Source organism: Acomys russatus, chromosome 14, assembly GCF_903995435.1.
Source record: "Acomys russatus chromosome 14, mAcoRus1.1, whole genome shotgun sequence".
Lineage (NCBI taxonomy): Eukaryota > Metazoa > Chordata > Mammalia > Rodentia > Muridae > Acomys > Acomys russatus.
This window is the reverse complement of record NC_067150.1, coordinates 14,548,449-14,570,114: the sequence shown is the minus strand read 5'-3', so window position 1 is coordinate 14,570,114 and position 21,666 is coordinate 14,548,449. Positions and strand designations below refer to the sequence as shown.

Here is a 21,666-nt window from a genome sequence, read left to right as displayed (position 1 = left end):
AGTTTGCAAAAAATATTAATGGATTCAGCACATAATTTACAAACCATTTCCTGAACTGGGTTTGGTGGGACAAGACTTTAATGCCAGCAATCTGGAGGTAAAGGCAGTCAGATCACTGTGAGTTCGAGGCTAGTCTGGCTTTGAAGAATGAGTCCATGATAGCCAGGATTGTTACACAAGAAACCATCACACACAAACAAAAAACAAAAAACAAAATAAAAAAACCATATTTCCTGGAGAGATGCAACATATACTTTCATCTATACATCCTAAGTCAGAACTGAAAACACACTCAAGTCTGACTTGTTGAACCAACGAACTTTATTGGAGTTACTTACAAGGCTACTGGGAAGGAATTGCTTACCAGAGCACAAGGGACTCAAAGACAGTTGCTAATATGAAACTCAAAACTCATATGATACAGTTTATTAACACTGGAAACCTAGAGAATGGTGCACACCTGTAGGCTTATTGACAGGTTAAGGAGCATCCTATCTTGGTGGCTCAGTTTATCAAATCTTTTGAAAAGAACTATAATTTGTCAAAGTTTCTTCATTAGAATTTAACATACACAATGCTGTCACTTTCAGAAACTATTTTGAGGGGTGTGTTTCCACTTTAATCAGTTTCCTTTCAGAATGGATCATCTCAGTCTCCAGGAAACTGTTATACAACACAATATTCTTCTGGATCCTGAGTGTATTTTTCCTTCTAAAGAAAAGAAAAAGACAAATTAAGAGATACATTTGTTTATGCTTCTAAATTGATGGCTTATACTCAGCACCAAGTCAATATGCTCTAGAAAATTAATCCCAGCAATTGGGAGGCAGAGGCAGGCAGATCACTGTGAGTTCGAGGCCAGCCTGGTCTACAAAGTGAGTCCAGGACAGCCAGGGCTACAGAGAGAAACCCTGTCTCCAAAAACCAAAAACTAAAAACCAAAAAATAAAAATAAAAAGTAAAAAGGTAGTCAACTGAAACAAACATCTAATAACAATAACAGGAGTCCCTGGCAAAACAGAATGGGTGATCTCGTGTGTAAGCATTTCAGGTAAAATAAGAAAGAATGACTTGAAGAACTTGGAAGGAGTCAGAAAAAATAAACGCCTGAAATGTAACTGTGGTAAGGATCTCTGAACATGTATTTATATATTTCTGCACTGGAAATTGGTAAAAATAAGTTAGTGAACCACATGCAGATTGTGATAGGCCATTTTCTGTGTTTTGTTTTGAGATAGTATTGCTGTTGATTGAAGGCTATTTTAACACTCACAGTTCTCCTGTATCAGCACCCTGAGTATTGAAGTTACACATGTGTTCCACTGTATCAGGCTCTGATGATTTGCTTTTTAGTTATTTTGTTCCATTTACTTCTATGTGTGGGAAGCCATTCTCAAAATTGGTTTCTAGGTGGTAACAATGCTGAGTCAGTAAACAAAAGTTAATAGGTTCTCCATATAGGCTTATGATGTATTTTCTATATTATATTTACAAATATTTTATACTTCATGAAACTGAAAGTTCAGATATTGTTACTGGCAATACTTAGGCAAATATACATGTCATTCAAGTAACATATCATTTGAATTACCTGCATGTATTTGGAAAGACATAAATAAATTCTTTCGTTCATTTATAATTCTCTGAGGCCTGTACTTCAGGATATAGAAGCATGAACATAAAAACTTTTAATAACCACTGAATAAACTCTTCAATGCCTTGACTTTCAATTAATGCAGCTTAAAGGGAATAGCTGTTTTCTTGTCCGAACATTAGTTCTTTCAAGGAATGCTGAATGAAACTACATACAAGATAGCTCTTTTTTTGTGTATTATAATTACATTTCCTCACACAGACAACCAAATGTTGATGAAATTTCCCTCCAAGGAACGAAAGGACACATTGGCAGGTACAGGAAGATGTATTTTATTTTATTTTAAAATATATTTTATTAATTTATTCACACTACATCTCAATTGTTACCTCATCCCTTGTATCCTCCCATTCCTCTTTCCCTCCCATTTTTCCCTTACTCCTCTCCCCTATGACAGTGACTAGCCCAAGGGATATGTGTCAGGAAAGTCAGTCAGAGGGGAGGACATCCTATTGGGACTCTAGATGAGAGAAGCATGGGAGAATGGGGAAATAGAAGGATCCAGAGGGTCCTAGAAACCTATAAGAAGAACATTATGATGGGCAGATCTGGGTCCAAGGGTCATGCTCAAACTAAGGCAGATATATTTTAGAGTAAGCCACATTATGGAGGTTCTAATTATTTCTGATTCCAATGTTGTATGAAACTATATTCATTGGCTAATTATTTCACATAATGATAATATGTTGCATATTTTAGGCTTACTGTGATCATATTGTGAGGGAATAGGGGTTGTAGATAGGAAAGATTGGAGGGAGATAAAGGAAAAGAGGCTAGTATTATTATATTGCATTAAAGTTAAAAATTAAAAAGTACCACAGTTGTAATATTTTTATGAAGACAGCTTCTCATCAATGATTTTAAATTCATAATGTCCTTATGTTCTGTAATTATTACATAGGTAAAATTTTTTGGTAAAGGAAATAGTACATGTTCATATTATTTCTATTTATTATAAATATATATTGAATTATTTTATTTGATTTTTTATTTTTCATTTATTTTCATTTATTCTTCTAGGTTTTGCTATATAGTAAAAATTTATTTTTTGAACTCCATTCTGTGGCACTGCTTTGTCTAATGAAAAAACTTGCCTGTATTATTACCTAGGCATGTTAGAATTTATTTATCATCAAACTGAATGGGCTACTCTTATAAAGTGGGCCTAAAATCTTGGGAAATAGAACGATGAGGGATAAGGTTAGTTACCTCAGTGTAAGCCTAACATAACTGATTAACAGTGACATAAAAAGTAGACTATTCACTGCAAATCAGAGACCTCTACCCAGTCAGTGTATTTAAACTCCTCTTTTGCGTACATGCCCAAGAGCAGTACAGCTAGGTCTTTTTTAAAATTTTAATTTATTAATTTATTCATATTACATCTCAGTGGCTATCCCCTCCCTTGTATCCTCCCATTCCTCCCTCCCTCCCACTTCCCCCCTTTTCCCCTCCCCTATGACTGTGACTGAGGGGGACCTCCTCCCCCTGTATATGCTCATAGGGTATCAAGTTTCTTCTTGGTAGCCTGCTATCCTTCCTCTGAGTGCCACCAGGTCTCCCCCTCCAGGGGACATGGTCAAATATGGGGCACCAGAGTATGTGTGAAAGTCAGACCCTACTCTCCACTCAACTGTGGAGAATGTCCTGTCCATTGGCTAGATCTGGGTAGGGGTTCGAAGTTTACTGCACGTATTGTCCTTGGCTGGTGCCATAGTTTGAGCGGGAACCCTGGGCCCAAATCTGCCTATCATAAGGTTCTTCTTGTAGGTTTCCAGGATCCTATGGATCCTTCAACTTTGCCATTCTCCCATGCTTCTCTCACCTAGAGTCCTAACAGGATGTCCTCCCTCTGTCCCAGTTTCCTGGTTAGTGAAGACTTTCATGGGCCATGCCCCTTGGGCTAGTATGCAGATATAAGTGAGTATATACCATTTGAGTGTTTCTCCTTCTGGGTTAACTCACTCATTATGATCATTTCTAGTTCAATCCATTTGTCTACAAATTTCGGGAATTCCTTGTTTTTAATAGCTGAGTTGTATATCATAGTGTAAATGTAACACAGTTTCTTTATCCATTCTTCTACTGAGGGACACTTAGGCTGTTTCCATGATCTGGCTATTATGAATAAGGCTGCCATGAACGTGGTTGAGCAAATTTTCTTGTTGTGTGCTGGAGCATCTTCTGGGTATATTCCAAGGAGTGGAATAGCTGGATCTTGAGGAAGCCCTATTCCCAGTTTTCTGAGATAGCATCAGATAGATTTCCAAAGTGGCTGGACTAGTTTGCATTCCCACTAGCAATGAAGGAGTGTTCCTCTCTCTCCACATCCTCGCCAGCATGAGGTGTCACTTGAATTTTTGATCTTAGCCATTCTGATGGGTGTAAGATGGAATTTCAGAGTTGTTTTGATTTGCATTTCCCTGATGACTAAGGAGGTTGAGCATTTCTTTAAGTGTTTCTCAGCCATTTGCTATTCCTCTGTTGAGAATTCTCTGTTTTTTTCTGAGCCCCATTTCTCAATTGGGTTATTTGGTTTGGTGGTGTTTAATCTCTTGAGTTCTTTATATATTTTGGATATTAGACCTTTGTCAGATGTACAGCTGGTGAAGATCTTTTCCCAGTCTGTGGGCTGCTGCTTTGTTCTGTTGACAGTGTCTCCTGCCTTACAGAAGCTTCTCAGCCTCATGAGTTCCCATTTATTAATTGTTGACCTTAGAGCCGGGGCCTTGTTGTCAGTTTATGAAAAGGACTTATTGTCTTCTCAACAGCTTGGTTTGGGAATGGGATTTCCATGAGTTCCCTTTAACAGACAAACATCCCAGTGACATCCAATTGAGTTCTGGCACTAGAAGTTTTGTTAGGTAACAAGAGATGGCCAATTGGGAGTCAATTTCCATATTATTTGGAGACTTCATTATAATTGCCATAATATATTTTAGGATGTTTTCATTGCAGTTAAGTAATAAACCAAAAATATATAAAATTACTTTAGAAAATATAATGGTTGTTACTGTTTAGCAGTCAAGCCTAAGACTATCATTAAGTGAACAAACCAATGGCAGAACGTCATCAAAAGTAGTTGTTTTCAAAGCACATTCAACATAAAATGTTAGATCAAAGACATTCGCAGTATTTTTGCTGCATTCCTGAATAATCTAAGGCAAGGCTATTCAAATACAGTATTTTCTAGAACAATAAAGAATTCATAGTTTAAGAAAAATAGAATACATTGGACTGCTTAACAATGGAAATACTGATTTAAGAGTGAATGCATGGAAATACATTGAAATTATAACTATAGAATGGAATGAATAAGATCTATTAATAAATGAAATATTCCATAAGATACTTGGACTTTACCTAAAATTTTATAAAACATGGCACAAATATATTGTTTCATATTTAATACACCTTCAATGTGTAGTTTAGAAAATTAATAACTGAATAAAAATAAAGCAATAATTTAAAAAGAAAATGAATAACTGGATGAGGAAAGCAAAACTTTTAGTAAATAGACTCAGAGAGAGAGAGAGAGAGAGAGAGAGAGAGAGAGAGAGAGAGAGAGAGAGAGAGAGATAGATTACTAGAAACGTGTCCAAATTGAAGCTTCTCAAGCACATGAATTCACTATTATAGACTAAACTCCAATGAGTAATCTTTGAAGATATTAAAATTCATTTCAAAAATTAATTGTCACAGAGAGAAATTAATTTTATTTTTATATTACCTGAGACATATTAAGGAAGAAAAGGGAATGGAAGGACATTTTTACAGTTATATAATAAAAATAAATATATAAATATAGGTAAAATATATCATTAGAACCTTCTCATTCCATATAATATTACTTGTATATGCATGATTTGAAGACTGACCAGTTGGCATTAGATAACCAATTTGGGTGCACTTTCTTAGAGAAGATGATTTCTCCCTTGTTTTTAAGTGTCTTTTTTTTGTGTGACTATAGTTCCTTGTCTAGGGTTGAGGATCCATGAGATTTCTCCCTTTCCTGCTTCTGTAGGTATTGGTGTAATCTTTGTTCATGTCTTGTTTAGGCAGCCATATTGATGAGACTTTATAAGTGCATCTTCTCTGACATTTCTAGGAGGTGAACTCTTGCTCCACACTTCATGGTCCTTTGGGTCTTACAGTCTTCTCTCTTCCATGGTGTTCCCTGAGCCTTATGTGCTATAGTTACATTGTAAAAGTATCAGTTGAAACTGGACATGAAAAAGTCATTTGTAATTTTTTTGTAATTATATCTATCTATTGCAAGTAGACATGTTTTTGATGAGACTTAACTTATGTGTGGGTAATATTTAGAATACAATTAAAGATGGTGTTGGCTTAGTAACATGGTGGTTGTAGGCTTTTCTTCAAGATCCGTAACTTCACTAGCTCTGGGTACTTGGCTGGGTTTCTAGTACCAGGCACATTTTCATTCTTGAAAATAATGCCTTAAACACAATAATTGGGCTTCTAAGTAGAAGGAAAAGAACAATGAACAGAAATGTTATATTAGAAACCTGGCAAGATTGGTGGAAAATATATTTGAGAAACAGATAGACACCTGTGAATTCAAGCTTAGCCTAGTCTACATAGTTAGACCTTGTGTCCAAACAACCAAATAAACAAATAAAGCCCCCAATAAAGTGTGACCTCAAATGGAAGAAAAGATTTCCATTTAAAACCTGCAGTTTTATTAAATTTGTAGTATTGGAATGAAGTGTCTAGCATATGCTTTGTTCAATAATTTCATGTGACAAAATGTATGGAATAATTAAGGAATAGTTAATACCATGTACCAGGAGCTATTTTAGGCCATAGCAGGGACAGTTTTAAATAATATTTATTTATTTATTTATCTGTTTATTTTCATACAATACATTTGCGCATATTCTTTTCCCTCCCTCATTACTCTAGATCCGCCACCAACTCTCTTTTCTTCTTCTACAGTTTCTTTCTTTTCTTTGTTTGTTTGGGGGGGGGTTGGTTGGAGTCATAAGATCAGAGTTTCTTTGTGTAGCCCTGGCCATCTTGGAACTAGCTCTGTAGACCAGTCTTGCCTCAAACTAATAGAAACCCACTTTCCTCTGCCGCCAGAGTGCTGGGGACTTAAGGCATAGACCACCGTCCCTGGGCTTTTCTACAGTTTCTTAACTCTCTGTTTCAGAAATCTGTGGCATGTTTTCATCAAGCTGTAGAATCTGGCATTTTTAGGAGCAATCACTGCCTTAAAGGGTAGCTTCATATTCAAAAGAATATGTGTTTTCTTTCCTTTCATTCCATGGTCAATGGCAGTGGCAGAAATGAAAATAATCTCCGGTGCTTTCTAAATGTTTGCTTCAACCATCTCACTGAAAAGTGGAATGGGTGGGGCATGGATCTCATGCCTATAAATTCTCCCACTATTCTCACTTTCTGACACTTAACTACCACATATAATTGCATACAGTCATTCATTTTGTCTCTTGCTCATAAAGCTCTCATAGATAATTTCTAGATAAAATGGTTCTCAGAGACAAGTGATTTTGGTCACTTTTTGTGTTTTATATTTTCATCTCACTGAAAGGAGTGATCCGTAATTTTGATTTAAAGCACCCACACTCAATTTTATCCATATATAAATGATATTCTGAGTTAACAGAAACAAGCAATGTAAATGTAGTTGTTTCCCAAAACTACAGTCTCAGACTGGACTTTCTTAAAATGCCTTACCAGCCCTACACTATGATAATATGCTGTGGAGTGGAGAGGATTTCTTCAGCGCAGGAATAATATTCAGATTCCAGGTCATCTCTATAAGCTGTGTTTCTTAGTTGGATCAAACTTGGACCTCTTCTTTCTTTTGCCTATAATTTTACTTCCTCCTATACTTCTACAACATAATGAGTTCACCAGAGAGGTATCTTTTCTTGTGAAAGTAAGACCACAAATAAGGGACCAGAAAATGAAGCAGTTTTCCATTAGTACGTTTTCAGTGTGTTTTAGGAATCCAAACCTCTCAGCATCAGACTCTTGACACCAGATACTACAGATATGCAAGCCACCATCCAATGACAAAGTCATTGACACTTTCTGAACTGTGATCAATGTATTTATTTGAATCACTCTGGCTTAAGTGACTAACACTTAATGTGGTAGAAATTGGATACCTGGAAATTGCTTTCCTAACAGGTCTAGGTTATGTCTCAGAACTGTAAACTTGCCAATCTTGACTGCTCTTCTCCACATTGTATAGATATGGGCCAGGACAGGGCCTACAGGGCCAGTACACTGTATAAGAAAAAGCGTAACATATTCATAAAAATAGAGTACCACAGAGCCCATTGCCATATGCTGAATTGTTTCTCAAACAAAAGTATGCCATGTATTTCTGAAACACTTGAATTATTGCTTAGCCCCTACACCTCTCTTGCAGTGTAATCATTAATCTACTTTTCCTGTAGTAGTTTACAGTGTGAATTCTCTCAAATACCTTCCCCAATACAGTAGTAACTAATCTCCAACTACCACTTTTCTCACTTTCATTTCTGTTTCAAAGTCTCTGAGGCTTTTTTTTTTAATCAATATCTTTTTTGATATTAAAAGAGGGGGCCTTCTTTGAGATGATAATAGACCTTAAAGTAGAAGAGAAGGAGTGAGAGCTTCAGTGTCCTTTCAGCATCACTTACCTCAAATGATAGCTCCTTTCTAATTGTTTTTATTCTAATTCTAGAAAACTTAGACACTGCTGAGTGAGTCTAAGAGCTACAAACCTAGAGTCTGTCATATTATTATACTTTCAGTAATTCTCAAAATAACAAGTCTGGCAAGAAATTGAAGAGAGGCTGAACCATTACACATTAGAAAGTAAAAAGTGAAATACAATACAAATAAAAATAATTACTTAAATGGTTATATACATCATTAATTGCTGCACGAGCCATCTCTCTTATTCTTATACATTTTTCCAAATAATTGATCACACTCGAGATATGACAAGAACATATTTTTGTCAAATGCAGCATTAGGAAAATTTTATCATTGTGTAAACAAGCAAAGGAGACTATGCTGCCTATGTAAAAATGGATATCACTTTTGGTAACCAATCTATGCTCTGATTCAACCTTCATGTGTTTACTCTGTTCGTAGTTAATACAGTTAATGCTGAAACAAATGAATTTACACTTTACAATTAATAAATGATAGAAATTAGTGAAATGCTCATTAGTATATGAGTGGGCAAACTTGATGCATAAAGTAAATTATTCATCCACAGACATAAGCAATTAATTAACAACAACCAAAAAAACAGGAGAAAGGAAAGAGGATAAGAAAGGAAAAAGAAAGGAGGGCAGAAACATAGAAAATAAGTGAAGATAAAAAGAAAAAAAAATCAATGTTTTAAGAGAATGAAGCAACTTCTAAGAGCATCTTTATTCATTATGTATGTGTATTATGTAATATATGAACATGCACTGAGTGTCAAATTCCAGATGTTCATTCTAATTTAGTACTTTCCCTTTAGAAATTACAGTAAAGAGAAAAAAAATTCAAGGACATGTTGCCAGATGAGTAGATTCAATGGTGTAAAGCAGAAAACACATTCCTGACAAAGCGGTGGCAGTATGGTTGCAGTGACTTTCCTCTTCTTTGTTTCATAAGAAGATGCAAATACAATAAAACTATTATGAAGAATATTAATATTCAAGCAATTCATTTCAAATTTTAGAATACATTTTATTTATGTGTACATATGCATGCCATAGCACACATGTGGGTGTCAGAGGACAATTTTGTGAAGTTGGTTTCCTAATTCCACCTTTACATAAATGCCAGTTTTGAGCTTATATTGGCAGGGTTGAGCTGCAAGTTTTTTACCTACTGAACTACCTTACCTTCTCTCAAGCAATACACTTGAGAAAACCAGATTTGCTCCACGTACAAGTTCTATAGAACAACTTGAAAACATCAGAAGAGTATATAAAATTTTTGTCACTTTTACGTTTCTACATAAAAAATAGGGATAAAAATGAAAAGATAATTGATTGGCTTTTAGCAAGAAACCAATAAGAATGTATACAAAATCAAAACAATGAGAATTGAAAAAAAATTCAAAGATCCAGGAAAGAAAAGTTTCTGAATATTGATATTCCCAGTAATTACCTTTGCTTTCATATCAGTGATGCATCAAGGACAAAAAATTGGCTCTTTTTAGGAGTCTTTCCAAGGCCCCCTTCACATCCTTGTTTCTCAAACTGTAGATGAAGGGGTTCAGCATAGGGGTGACAACAGTGTACATTATTGAGGTGATTGTGTTTCTCTGGGATGAATGGGCCACAGCAGAACTGAGGTGAACCACAAATCCCGTCCCATAGAACAAGGAGACCACACAGAGGTGAGACCCACAGGTGGAAAAGGCTTTATACTTGTTCCCAATGGAAGACATTTTCAATAAGGCAGAGACAATATGAAAATAAGAGAAAGCTATCCCAATGACAGGAAAAACACCCAGTATGGCAGTAACCAAATACAGAAAAATGTTATTTATGTGAGTATCAGAGTGGGCCACCCTGAGAAGCTCAGTGAGTTCACAAAAGAAATGTGGGATTTCAGTGCCTACAGAGAAGTCCAGTTGTTTCATCAATAGCATATGAATCAGGGAGACCCAGAACATAATGATCCAAGACAAAAGAACAAGAAGACCACAGATTCGAGGGTTCATGATTACTGTGTAGTTAAGTGGGTGGCAAATGGCCACAAAGCGATCATAGGCCATAATGGTCAGAAGGAAATTATCCATCCCAAGAAAATTATTAAAAAAATATACTTGAGTAAGGCACTCTGGGTAGGAGATTTCCATGGTGTGCATGTAAATGTTCACCAGCATCTTGGGGATGGTAGTGGAGATTAAACAAATGTCAACAAACGACAGGTTACAGAGGAAAAAGTACATCGGCGTGTGAAGGCGGGAGTCCCAGCTGGTGACTGAGATCATGAGAAGGTTTCCTAGCATGGTAACCAGGAACATGGACATGAAGAGTCCAAAGAGAACAGATTGCATTTCAGGATGTTCCGAAAGGCCAGTAAGGAGGAATTGTTCGATGGCTGTATGGTTCTCCTCTTCCATGCAGCTTGTTTATTTTCTGGGGGGGAAAAAAGGAAGAAAGAATAGCATGCCCATTAAGTGCTCAGGTGTAAAGACTATTAGGCTTGTCTCTGGGATGGATTCATTCTTTTCTGTGTAAATGTATGCAAAGCAATATGACTTTCATAGTCAAGGGTCAATCAGCTCTCTTAAAATGTTTGATTATTCATTCATTTGTTAAATCAACAGACATGGCTGTTTTATTATCAACACAACAGTTTTACTTCTTTATACATCTAAAACCAAGATGATTTGTTTGTTTTTACATGGCTCATCCAAAGTAATGGAGGTTGTTTATATACTTTCTTTTATGCTTTCTACAGTCTTTATTTTGTCTTGATATCATATGGACTATATACTTTTTAGACCGAATTATATGTTGTGTTATTTAACACATCATAATTATATAGAAGTTGGTTCTCTGAGCATTTGAGGTTTTTTCCTTTTGCACATGTAGTAAATTTCTCTTTTATATATAGAATCAATATTTTTGGGAGTTAAGACATGAAAGTAAAATGGTGAAGTATGAAAGAATGAGAGAAAAACGAAAGAGGCAAAATTGGATGAAAGTACAGATACACACACAAATGTCTCAGTTGAAATATCATCTTTAAGCTACTTTATATAGACTAATATAAATTAACAAGCAGTTACTAATAACATTTTTAGTAATATCTAAAATGAATTGGCAAAAGAAGATTCTCAGTAAAGAATATTTTCATAATTTTTTGTGAATGTTGAACAGAAATTCATCCTTTGTAAAGAATATTTTCCTGTGTAGAATGTAGAATTTGGTACTGGGAATCTTGACTATTATTTTCTTTTTTTTTTAAGTTCTTTTTAAAATTAATTAATTCATGTTACCTCTCAATGGTTATCCCATCCCTTGTATCCTCCCATTCTTTTCTCCCTCCCATTTTCCCCTTACTCCCTTCCCCTATGGCTGTGACTGAGGGGGATCCTCCTCCCCCTTTATCTGCTCATAGGGTATCAAGTCTCTTCTTGGTAACCTGCTATCCTTCCTCTGAGTGCCACCAGGTCTCCTCCTGCAGGGGATATGGTCAAATGTGAGGCACCAGAGTACGTGTGAATTGACTATTATTTTCTGTGACTTGATAAATGGAAACACAAGGAAAACAAATTTTTGACCTTGATAAAATTATTTATATATTCTGTACTATAATTATCTTTATTGTAAAATAGGAACATAAGTACGGGTGTACAGTAGCATTGAAAAGCAAAATAAAAGCATGTGAAAATAGTGAATGATATATTTGTTAAACATATAACATATATTGGAAATATAACAAATGTCAGTCTCCAGTGGATACATAAATAATGTATTCCTCATTACCATCCTGAATACACACAGAAAATAGTAGTCATCTAGTTAAATATGTGATACCTAGCTTTAAAGAACAGCATGTAATGAGCAACTGATAGTAACTCTGGAAATATAGTATGAAGCAAGATAAATATTTTATCTGTTATAGGTCCTCAGAAAGCTAGGCCAGTGGTGTGGAATCATAATTTAAATCATAGTATGTAAAGTTAATCGGATACATTTAAATAAAGAGTTGAAGGATTGCTTTTCATCCTAATAGATGATGACTACGTTCTAATCATGTGCAGTAGGGGGTGCTATGTGAAATCTCTAAAGCATATGGGTTAAATATCTAAATGAGCCAATGCAGCTTTCTCCAACTTTAGTTGCTCTTTCCCCGGACCTTTAAAGGATCTCGTAATATGAGAAAAGAAAATTGAGCTATTTAACATTATTCAGGGTTATGCCAGTGTAGATATGTTGTAGATACTAAAGTGATCTCACCATTACAACATTAGTTACAAATTATTAGCCAGTAACTGTGAAATAATAGCCCAAAAGTATCTGAAAATATACACTCTATATTATTCATAGGAGACACTTATTGAGTAGAAAACAAATACATAAATTTATAGCACAATTCTAAAGAGCTTACCTTTTATTGAAGGATGGTAGAGGAGAGGTGAAGATTTTTCAGAAAATACATTTTATTGGGGAGGTGCTTTAGTTGTTTTTAAATGACAGAAAGAAATAGTGATAGTGGACAGACTGTGTTTATGAAAACTATAGTTCTTGTGACATACAAAATCTGCGCCTTCATAGTATTAAGCTATGCAAGTTCCTGCTATTCACACTGTTGCAGAATTGCAGCTAAGAACCTATATTATCCCCTCTACTTTTTCTGCACTCACTGAGAGGCATCGCTTTTTGTGCTGCTGTCACAATACATCCTTCTCTTTATGATCTATACCTAGGAAATTTAACTCATGTGGTCTTCAAAGGTTAAGATCAGGAAATTACGAGTAACGGGCATTATAATTGTCTAAGTTTGAATTGTCAAGGCTCCTAATTAAAATTAATGTTCTATGTTTTAAAATTCTCTAAATAGCCTCATTACCTTAGGGTATAAAGAAGACAACAAAATAGAAACCTTCAGTCAAGTATGTGTATAACTAAAGGAGGCAAAGATAGACATTTTAATTTCCTCTGAGGCCAGACTCAATAATTGCTTCTAATGTCAGAAGTTATTCTCTAGAGTATGTGTCCTGAGCTTTAAATCTAACAAGCACCTCATTTGATAAATCTCTTAACACACTTTGGGGATCATGCCATTTATTTGGATCCAAATTTTATGGATAAATGAAGTAATTTTAATAATATCTGGCTTTAATTTTAATTTTTACTTGAGTGTTTATTGAAATGAAAATGTAAAATTATACATATGCAATATCTAGAAATACACTCTACAATTTTTAAACAAAAATACCACACTTGTCTTCTTGAAGCATTTTGACATCCCTGATTTTTTAAAAATTCAGAATGCAGTAGTTATCACTAATTGCTATCATCATATTAAAATAATTATGATGAACATTTTACTTCAAATTAAATAGCTCTTTGTATAATTTTACCAACATTTTTACCACCCTAGTTTCTCAAATGCAGTAGTCTTTGACAAACCCTGTTATACTATTTACATAGATACCATAATAGTAATTTAATAACTTATATCTAAGTTAATGGCTTCTGAATGCAAATTGGAGCTGTCCATAAATCCAATATAAAACTTTAAGACAGAAATATCATGAACAAACACAAAATATAACTAGGTATTTGCCAAGAAAACAATTCATTAAGAATATATTATGGTTATAAATTTACACACACCAAATGCCAAATAGTCCCTTGTATAATGGAAACACAACTATAGGTGAGTAAGAGACATCCCTCCTGTAATAATAATGAAGGACTATCTGGAAGCAGTGAACCATTCATTTATTTTCTGAATCCTCTTGGTTTCCTGTCCAAGTGACTTGAAAGCTATGTGCCATATTCTATTGCCATAAAACATATTTCACCTTTAGCTAACAAAAAGCAAGTCCAAAAACTATGTTTTGAAGCCTCTGAAACTGGATGGAAAATATTTAACTACATACTCATAAGTTGTCTTTTCAAATATTTTGTCACAACGATGGCCAGTGTGAGTAACATATCTAGTGAAATATGTTCTGAGTCTAATACTCCAAAGAACAAACAAGGACAGCGATTAGAGTTCAGCAATAGAGTCCCTGCTGAGCACTCACAAGATCTTTGGTTCAGTCTTCATACCTAAAAAGAAAATAATAATCTTACACAGTGACAAAGGTATAAATAAGAACATATAGCAACTGACACAGGAGAGATTGCTCAGGGGCAGTATGCACTCATCTTGCAGAGGACCTGAGTTTAGTTCCTAGCACCTATGTTGAGCATCTCACAACTACCTTTAATTTCAGCTCCAGGGGATCCAGTGTTTTTAAACTTCATAGGCACCTTCACTTATATGCACACAGAAATATATACATACATATTATGAAAATAATAAAATAAATCTTAATGTAGATGCATATAAACATTTGTATGTATAAACACGAAGTTATTACTAAAGCATCCAAGTATCACAAAAATATACAAATCAAAAGAGAGAGAAACTTAAATTCAGTAAAAGTGACAAATTCAATTCCATACGTTCCTTGTTGTAAAGGTGATTGTGACTTAAAATCGGTATACTGAATTGAAATTATCCATTGCACTAGTATCAGTTGTGTGTTGATTTAAAAAAAAATACAGGCAAGAAAAGTGATTAACAGGACATCCCAGATGAGTTAGGTGATAGGGTTAAAGCAGTGTTGTTTGAGGGGCACAAAACTTTATTTAGACATGGTAAAATAGGTTTGTAGTCTATCTTGCAAAGCGGCACAAGTAATGTAATATAGAATGTTCCTAAAAAAAATGGTGACATTGTGAAGTATTCTCCCACAAATGTACCACGTTATATGATACATATATGTGTGCGTACATATATGTGTGTTTAATTTTTTAATTAAATATTTCACAATGTAAAACTAATTCTAGACATCTTATTCTAGAGGATATAAAGTATCCTTTCATTATTCTAGTTGACTGCTAAATAGAAAACCATTGGAAATAATTAGTTAGGTAAAATAATTTTATGAGCAGGGTGCATTGGCACACACCTGTAATCCCAGCACTCAGGGAGGCAGAGGCAGGAGGATCTCTGTGAGTCTGAGGCCAGCTTGGTCTCCAAGTGAGTCAAGAACATACAACATATGCAGAGGAATCCTGTCATAAAAACAAAAACAAGCAAACAAACAAAAGGAAATTACTTTATTTCTTGTACAACATTGCAAAACTTAAAACAAAATAATGTTTAAAATAATCAGGTCACAGAGTGATGGTCCCTAATGTAGGTCATTCCTGAACAAAATTCCCAAGTTTCCTTTATAGAAAGCTGGTCTGTCTGTGTGCAAACAAAGAAATGACTGGTATAAGATAGAATCTCAATGCAGTTTGGATTTGCACTTCCCAATGACTAGGGACGCTGCACATTTCTTCAAGTGTTTCTTAGTGTTTTGTCTGTTTAGTTTTGTCCTAATTTGTAAGTTTTGTTAGTTGATTTTTTGATGTCCAGGTTCTGCAGTTTATTATATATTTTAGACACGAACCTTCTATTGGATATATGATTGATAAATAACATTCTTATTCTGTGACCTGCTACTATTCCTGAATGATGGTGTCCTTTGCTATTAAGAGGCTTTTTTATCTCATTATGTCCAATTAGTTAATAGCATCTGTGCTACTGTCCCGTTCAGAAAGTCTTTTTATGCATCACTGGCTTGAGAGTATTTCTCAATTTACCTTTTGTCAGATTTGGGATATCTGGTCTTATGTTAAGGTCCTCAATCCACTTCAAGTGGTGGCAAGTATTGAAATATGTTTATTCTTCTACATGCAACCATTTAGTTAAATCAGTACCATTTTTGAAGATTCTCTCTTTTTTCCAATGTGTATTTTGACTTCTTGTAAAATGTCAGGTATCCATAGTTCCTAAGTTTATGCATTCAGTTAGAAGACATTGAATAATATGCCTTTTTGTGCCAATGCCATGTTATTTTAAATTACTATAGTTTTGTTGTACAACTTAATTTTGTATTTGGGTGAAATGTTCGGTAAATATCAATGAGGTTCATTTTATTTATGATGTGATTTAAATCCGTCATTTATCCATTTTGTTTCTGTCTACATTACTTGAATATTGGCTAGAGTGTGGTACTGAAGTAATTTGCTATTACTGTGTGAGGATTATTATGTGGCTTTAGCTGCAATAATGTTTCTTTTATGAAGTTGGAGTCCCTTGTGTTTTATGCATAAATGTTTAGAATTGCAATGTCCTCATGCGAAGTTTTTCTTTAATTCATATATAGTGTCTAATATCTCTTCTTATTAGTTTTTATTCTGATGTCTATTCCATCAGATATTAAAATGGCTTGCTACACCTGCTTATTTCATAGAATGAGTTGCTTAGAGTATCAATTTTCATCCTTTTCTCTATGGTGGTATCTATCCTTGATAACAAGATGTGTTACAGATACAGAAGAAAGAAGAATCATATTTTATATTCCAATATGTTAGTCTGTCTTTTTATTGGAAAGCTGAAAATGTTAATATTGAGAGTTATCTGTTAGCATCATATAGTGGTTACTATTTTTATATAATGTAGGTTTTCCCCCTTTATTGATTTGCTGCTCAAAAATTAGTTATTCCTTGTGCTTTCTTAGGTATGATGAAACTTTAAGACGTATGTTTTCCTTCTCCTTCATTCTGTAGAGCTGGATTGGTAGTCAGATACTGTTTAAAACTGATTTTCAAATAAGAACTTTATTTGCTGACTGTGATTGCTGATTTTTCAGGGTTTAGTAGTTGTGGTTTGCATCTGCGTCTCTAAGAGATTGTAGAACGTCTTCTCGGGATGCGTTTGCTTTCAGAATCTTCACTGAACAGCCAGCTGTAACTGTAATTGATCTATCTTTATGTTACTGTTTTTTACTTTGAAGTCTTTAATAATCTCTCTTTGTTCTGTACATTTAGCGTTTTGGTTTTTACATGTTACAGGGAACTTATTTGGTGTCTACTTGCTGTTCTATTTCCTTCTTGTAACTTGATAGACACCCCTTCATTAGATTGAGGAAATTTTTTTCTATGATATCTTCGGATATCTTGATCAGAATTTTTTCTCCTTTATCTGTTTCTATTATTCATAGATTTGTCTTTTCATGTGTACTATATTTCTATATGTTTTCTGTCTGGATTTTTTTTTAGCTTCAAAACTTTCCATAACTGGGATATCTATTTCTTCTATTTTGTATATTTAATGCCTGAAATTCTTTCCTGGTTTTGTACTCTGTTGGTAAGGCTTACCTCTGAGGTTTATGTTTGGCTTCTTAAGTTTTTGTTTTTCTATTTTTGTTTCAGTTCTCGTTTTCTTGAGTGATTCTGTTCCTATTTTCATGCCTTGATCTCTTTTCATTATTTCATTGTACTGTTCATTTGTGTTTTCACTGACTTCATTAAAAGATTTATACATTTACTACTTCACATCATTGAATATATTCATACTTTCTATTTTACATCTCTTGTCTTGTACTTCAGCTATATGGGCATTTTCTGTACATATTTTAGTAGTGTTACTTCATTCTGGTGGAAGAATATTGTATTGAATGTTAATGTTTGTGTTTTGCAATGGTTTTTAGACATCTGTGGTTACATTAATTGAAGTTTTCTATATGGTTATGTCTTGCATTTTGTGATGGTTGTGGGATTAGAGATGAGCTAGAAGAAAGGTCCGAGAGGGGTGTGGAAACAGTTGTGGATACTCTGTCCATGCCAAGCTGCAGGGTCTTGAAGAGAGTTGGGAGTGTAGTGGGAAGAGGGACGTGTGAAAGCAGGCTGTAGTGGGAGAAAGGGTATGTCTGGAAAAACATGGATGAGAAAGGGTGTGTCTGGAAAAACATGGACGAAAGGGCTAAGCGAACCATGGTTCTGAACCAAGAGTTGGAGGTGGAAGAAGGCTCACCTACAAGATAATACCATATGGCTGAGGGTAAGAATCAAGAAATAGTAATGGTAGACCAGAAGGAGAGTAAAAATTAACCCTGAAAATCTTAAACTCTACCCCTTGTTTCTTCACTAACATATTGTCTTTGTATCCCTAATAAATTTAAATTAACTTAATTATATACACCCCATCCTATTAATAAGTAGTAACCATTAAAATGTGGTAGAGTTAAATACATTAATTAAGGAAGGATATACACGTTTGTTTCTGTGTATACTATGAAGTGCAATTAGTACTGTATATTTTCTAACATCTTAACAAATCTAGTAATATTTGGCACTATTTCTTTCAATAGAGGTCTCAAAGGCTTCTGTCTCCATATCATCCAATGAAAATAATTTGGGACTTTATGTGCCTGTCAATCATAAAATGTAAGTTTTCTCTTAGCTAATCAGAGCTGCTGACTAATTGCTTTATTATTTCTATTCCTCAAACAAGTCAATTCCATTTTGATATATGTAGAAACTAGGAGGATATGTTGCAGGATTATTTGATCCCATTGTGAGTCCTGAGATTGTGAACTGTAAACCTGTCTTTTCTTTGACATGGTTGAGCCTTAAACACACACCTTTAATACAAGAGCTATCCATACACAGGATTTAATAGTTAACCCTAGGTCAAGAGGTGGAGCACTAAATCGGCTGACAGGGATTAAGGAGTAGGAGAGACCTTGAGTTGAGGGGTATTTAAGACAGCATGTAGAAGTAGAAGGGCTCTTTAGGCAGAGGAGGTATCTCCCAGCAGAGAGTCATGAGAACCTGGAATCTCTCTGCTGGAGAACACATACATTTTCCTGCTCCATTTCTCTCCAGGGTGGCAGCCGCTGCACGTTGTTACAGCTTTGCACTTAAAGGCGTGCTCATGCCCACCCCTGTTTGATTCTCCCACTCCTCTGTGCAGTGTGCCCAGTCGCATTGCCTCCCCAGGACCTCAGAGGACTAGAGAAAAAAAATGCCATCCAACATTCTAGGATTAGGTTCTTGAAGAAATTAACATTGTTTCTGGGTGATCCTTCTCAATTATACATCAAACAAATGGGTTAAAAACAGTTTTTTCTTAATAAAAATATGAATATCAGTCCCTGTTAAGGTCTAACAAAATTGAACCTGAAAAGTTTCCATCCTTGTTCTTTTAATCTGTGTCTTTAAATACAGTATTGCGTTTTAAAAGAATTTGTGAGCACCCTAGTTTGGTGCATATATGTTTAGGACATTAATTTTTTTTTGTTTAACTGTTCCACTGAAAAGAATGAAAAATCCCTTTTAAATCACTTATTAGTTTTAGTTTGCAGTCTGTTTTGTTAGGTATTCGAATAGAAATGGCTGTTTTCTTACTGATCCAGTTTGACTGGAGCATATTGTCCATCATTTTACTCTAGTGTGCTGCTTATCTTGAAAGCTAAGATACATTTCTTGTAGACAACAGATAGATTTATGAGGTTTGTTTTTTTAATTGATTTAGTCAGCCTGTACAGTTTGATTGGAGAATTGAGATCATTGATATGTAAAGTTAATATTGAAATGTATGTGTTAATTGTTATTATCTTGTTTTTTTTTGTTTGTGTTGCCAGTAGTACTTTGTGTTAATTTTTTTCTTTTTTAAAAATCAATTTATTCATATTACATCTCAGTGGTTATCCCATCCCTTGTATCTTCCCATTCCTCCCTCCCTCCCATTTCCCCCTTACTCTCCTCCCCTATGACTGTGACTGAGGGGGACTTCCTCCCCCTGTATATGCTCATAGGGTATCAAGTCTCTTCTTGATACCTGCTATCCTTCCTCTGAGTGACACCAGGTCTCCCTATCCAAGGGACATGGTCTAATATGGGGTACCAGAGTTCGTGTGAAAGTCAGGCCCCACTCTCCACTCAGCTGTGGAGAATGTCCTGTCCATTGGCTAGATCTGGGTAGGGGTTTGAAGTTTACTGCATGTATTGTCCTTGGCTGGTGCCATAGTTTGAGCAGGACCCCTGGGCCCAGGTCTGTCCATCATAATGTTCTTCTTGTAGGTTTTTAGGACCCTCTGGATCTTTCTCCTTTGCTATTCTCCCATGCTTATCTCATCTAGAGAACCAATAGAAGAGAACAAAGCGACAAGCTACAGACTGGGAAAAGATCTTCACTAACCCTACATCTGACAAAGGGCTAATATCCAAAATATATAAAGAACTCAAGAAATTAAACACCACCAAAACAAATAACCCAATTGAGAAATGGGCCTCCGAACTAAACAGAGAATTCTCAACAGGGTAATATCAAAGAGAAACACTTAAAGAAATGCTCAATTTCCTTAGTCATCAGGCAAATGCAAATCAAAACAACTCTGAGATTCCATCTTACACCCATCAGAATGGCTAAAATCAAAAATTCAAGTGACACCACATGCTGGTGAGGATGTGGAGAGAGAGGAACACTCCTTCATTGCTGGTGGGAATGCAAACTAGTCCAGCCACTTTGGAAATCTGTCTGGGGCTATCTCAGAAAAATGGGAATAGGGCTTCCTCAAGACCCAGCTATTCCATTCCTTGGAATATACCCAGAACATGCTCCAGCACACAACAAGAACAATAGCTCAACCGTTCATAGCAGCCTTATTCATAATAGCCAGAACATGGAAACAGCCTAAGTGTCTCTCAGTAGAAGAATGGATAAAGAAACTGTGGTACATTTACACTATGAAATACTACTCAGCTATTAAAAACAAGGAATTCCCAAAATTTGTGGACAAATGGATTGAACTAGAAATTATCATAATGAATGAGTTAATCCAGAAGAGAAAGACTCACATGGTATATACTCACTTATATCTGCATACTAGCCCAAGGGGCATGTCCCATGAAAGCCTTCACCTACCAAGAACCTGGGACAGAGGGGTGTTTAAACTTTTATGGCTTCCTATTTTATCTGTTATGCTTTTTCTTCTTTTAGTTCAAAATGTTTCTTTCTATATTTTCTTTAGGTTTCGTTTGTTGTATCTAAATTACTTTAGGCTATTTCTTGAGACAATTTTCTTTGTTCTTAAACTTTGGTGGATACTTTTGATGAGAATATTAGTCTCAAATCTACAGCATAATTTTTTGAAATTTGAATGCATTGTTCTATGCTATTCTGGTATTCAAATTTTCCATTGAGAAATCAGCTCATATTTTGGTGGGTTTTCCTTTACATAAAACTTACGTTGTTTCTCTTGCTACTTTCAATACATTATATATAATACAAATATATACAATAAATATATTTATTATGTATATTGAGTGTTTAAGTTGAAAATTTTCTTTTTGAGGCTTGAACATTTGGTGTTCAGTGTGCTTCCTATATTTATACAAATGTTTTTTCTTAGTTTGGGAAAGTTTTTTTCATGAGAGTGTTGAAGTCCTTAT

The 21,666-nt window shown here is 35.0% G+C and overlaps 1 protein-coding gene across 1 annotated transcript; it reads right to left on the bottom strand.

Moving 5' to 3' along the window:
- Positions 1 to 9,818: 9,818 nt before the first annotated feature.
- Positions 9,819 to 10,769, bottom strand: LOC127198147 (olfactory receptor 7D4-like). Its single transcript, XM_051155947.1, has one exon. It carries the CDS (start codon positions 10,767 to 10,769, stop codon positions 9,819 to 9,821), a length of 951 nt encoding a protein of 316 aa, XP_051011904.1.
- Between the last annotated feature and the right edge of the window lie 10,897 nt (positions 10,770 to 21,666).

What these genes read in the sequence shown, in the direction of transcription:
- LOC127198147 (XM_051155947.1), bottom strand. Translation starts at nt 10,769, where the DNA reads ATGGAAGAGGAGAACCATACAGCCATCGAACAATTCCTCCTTACTGGC.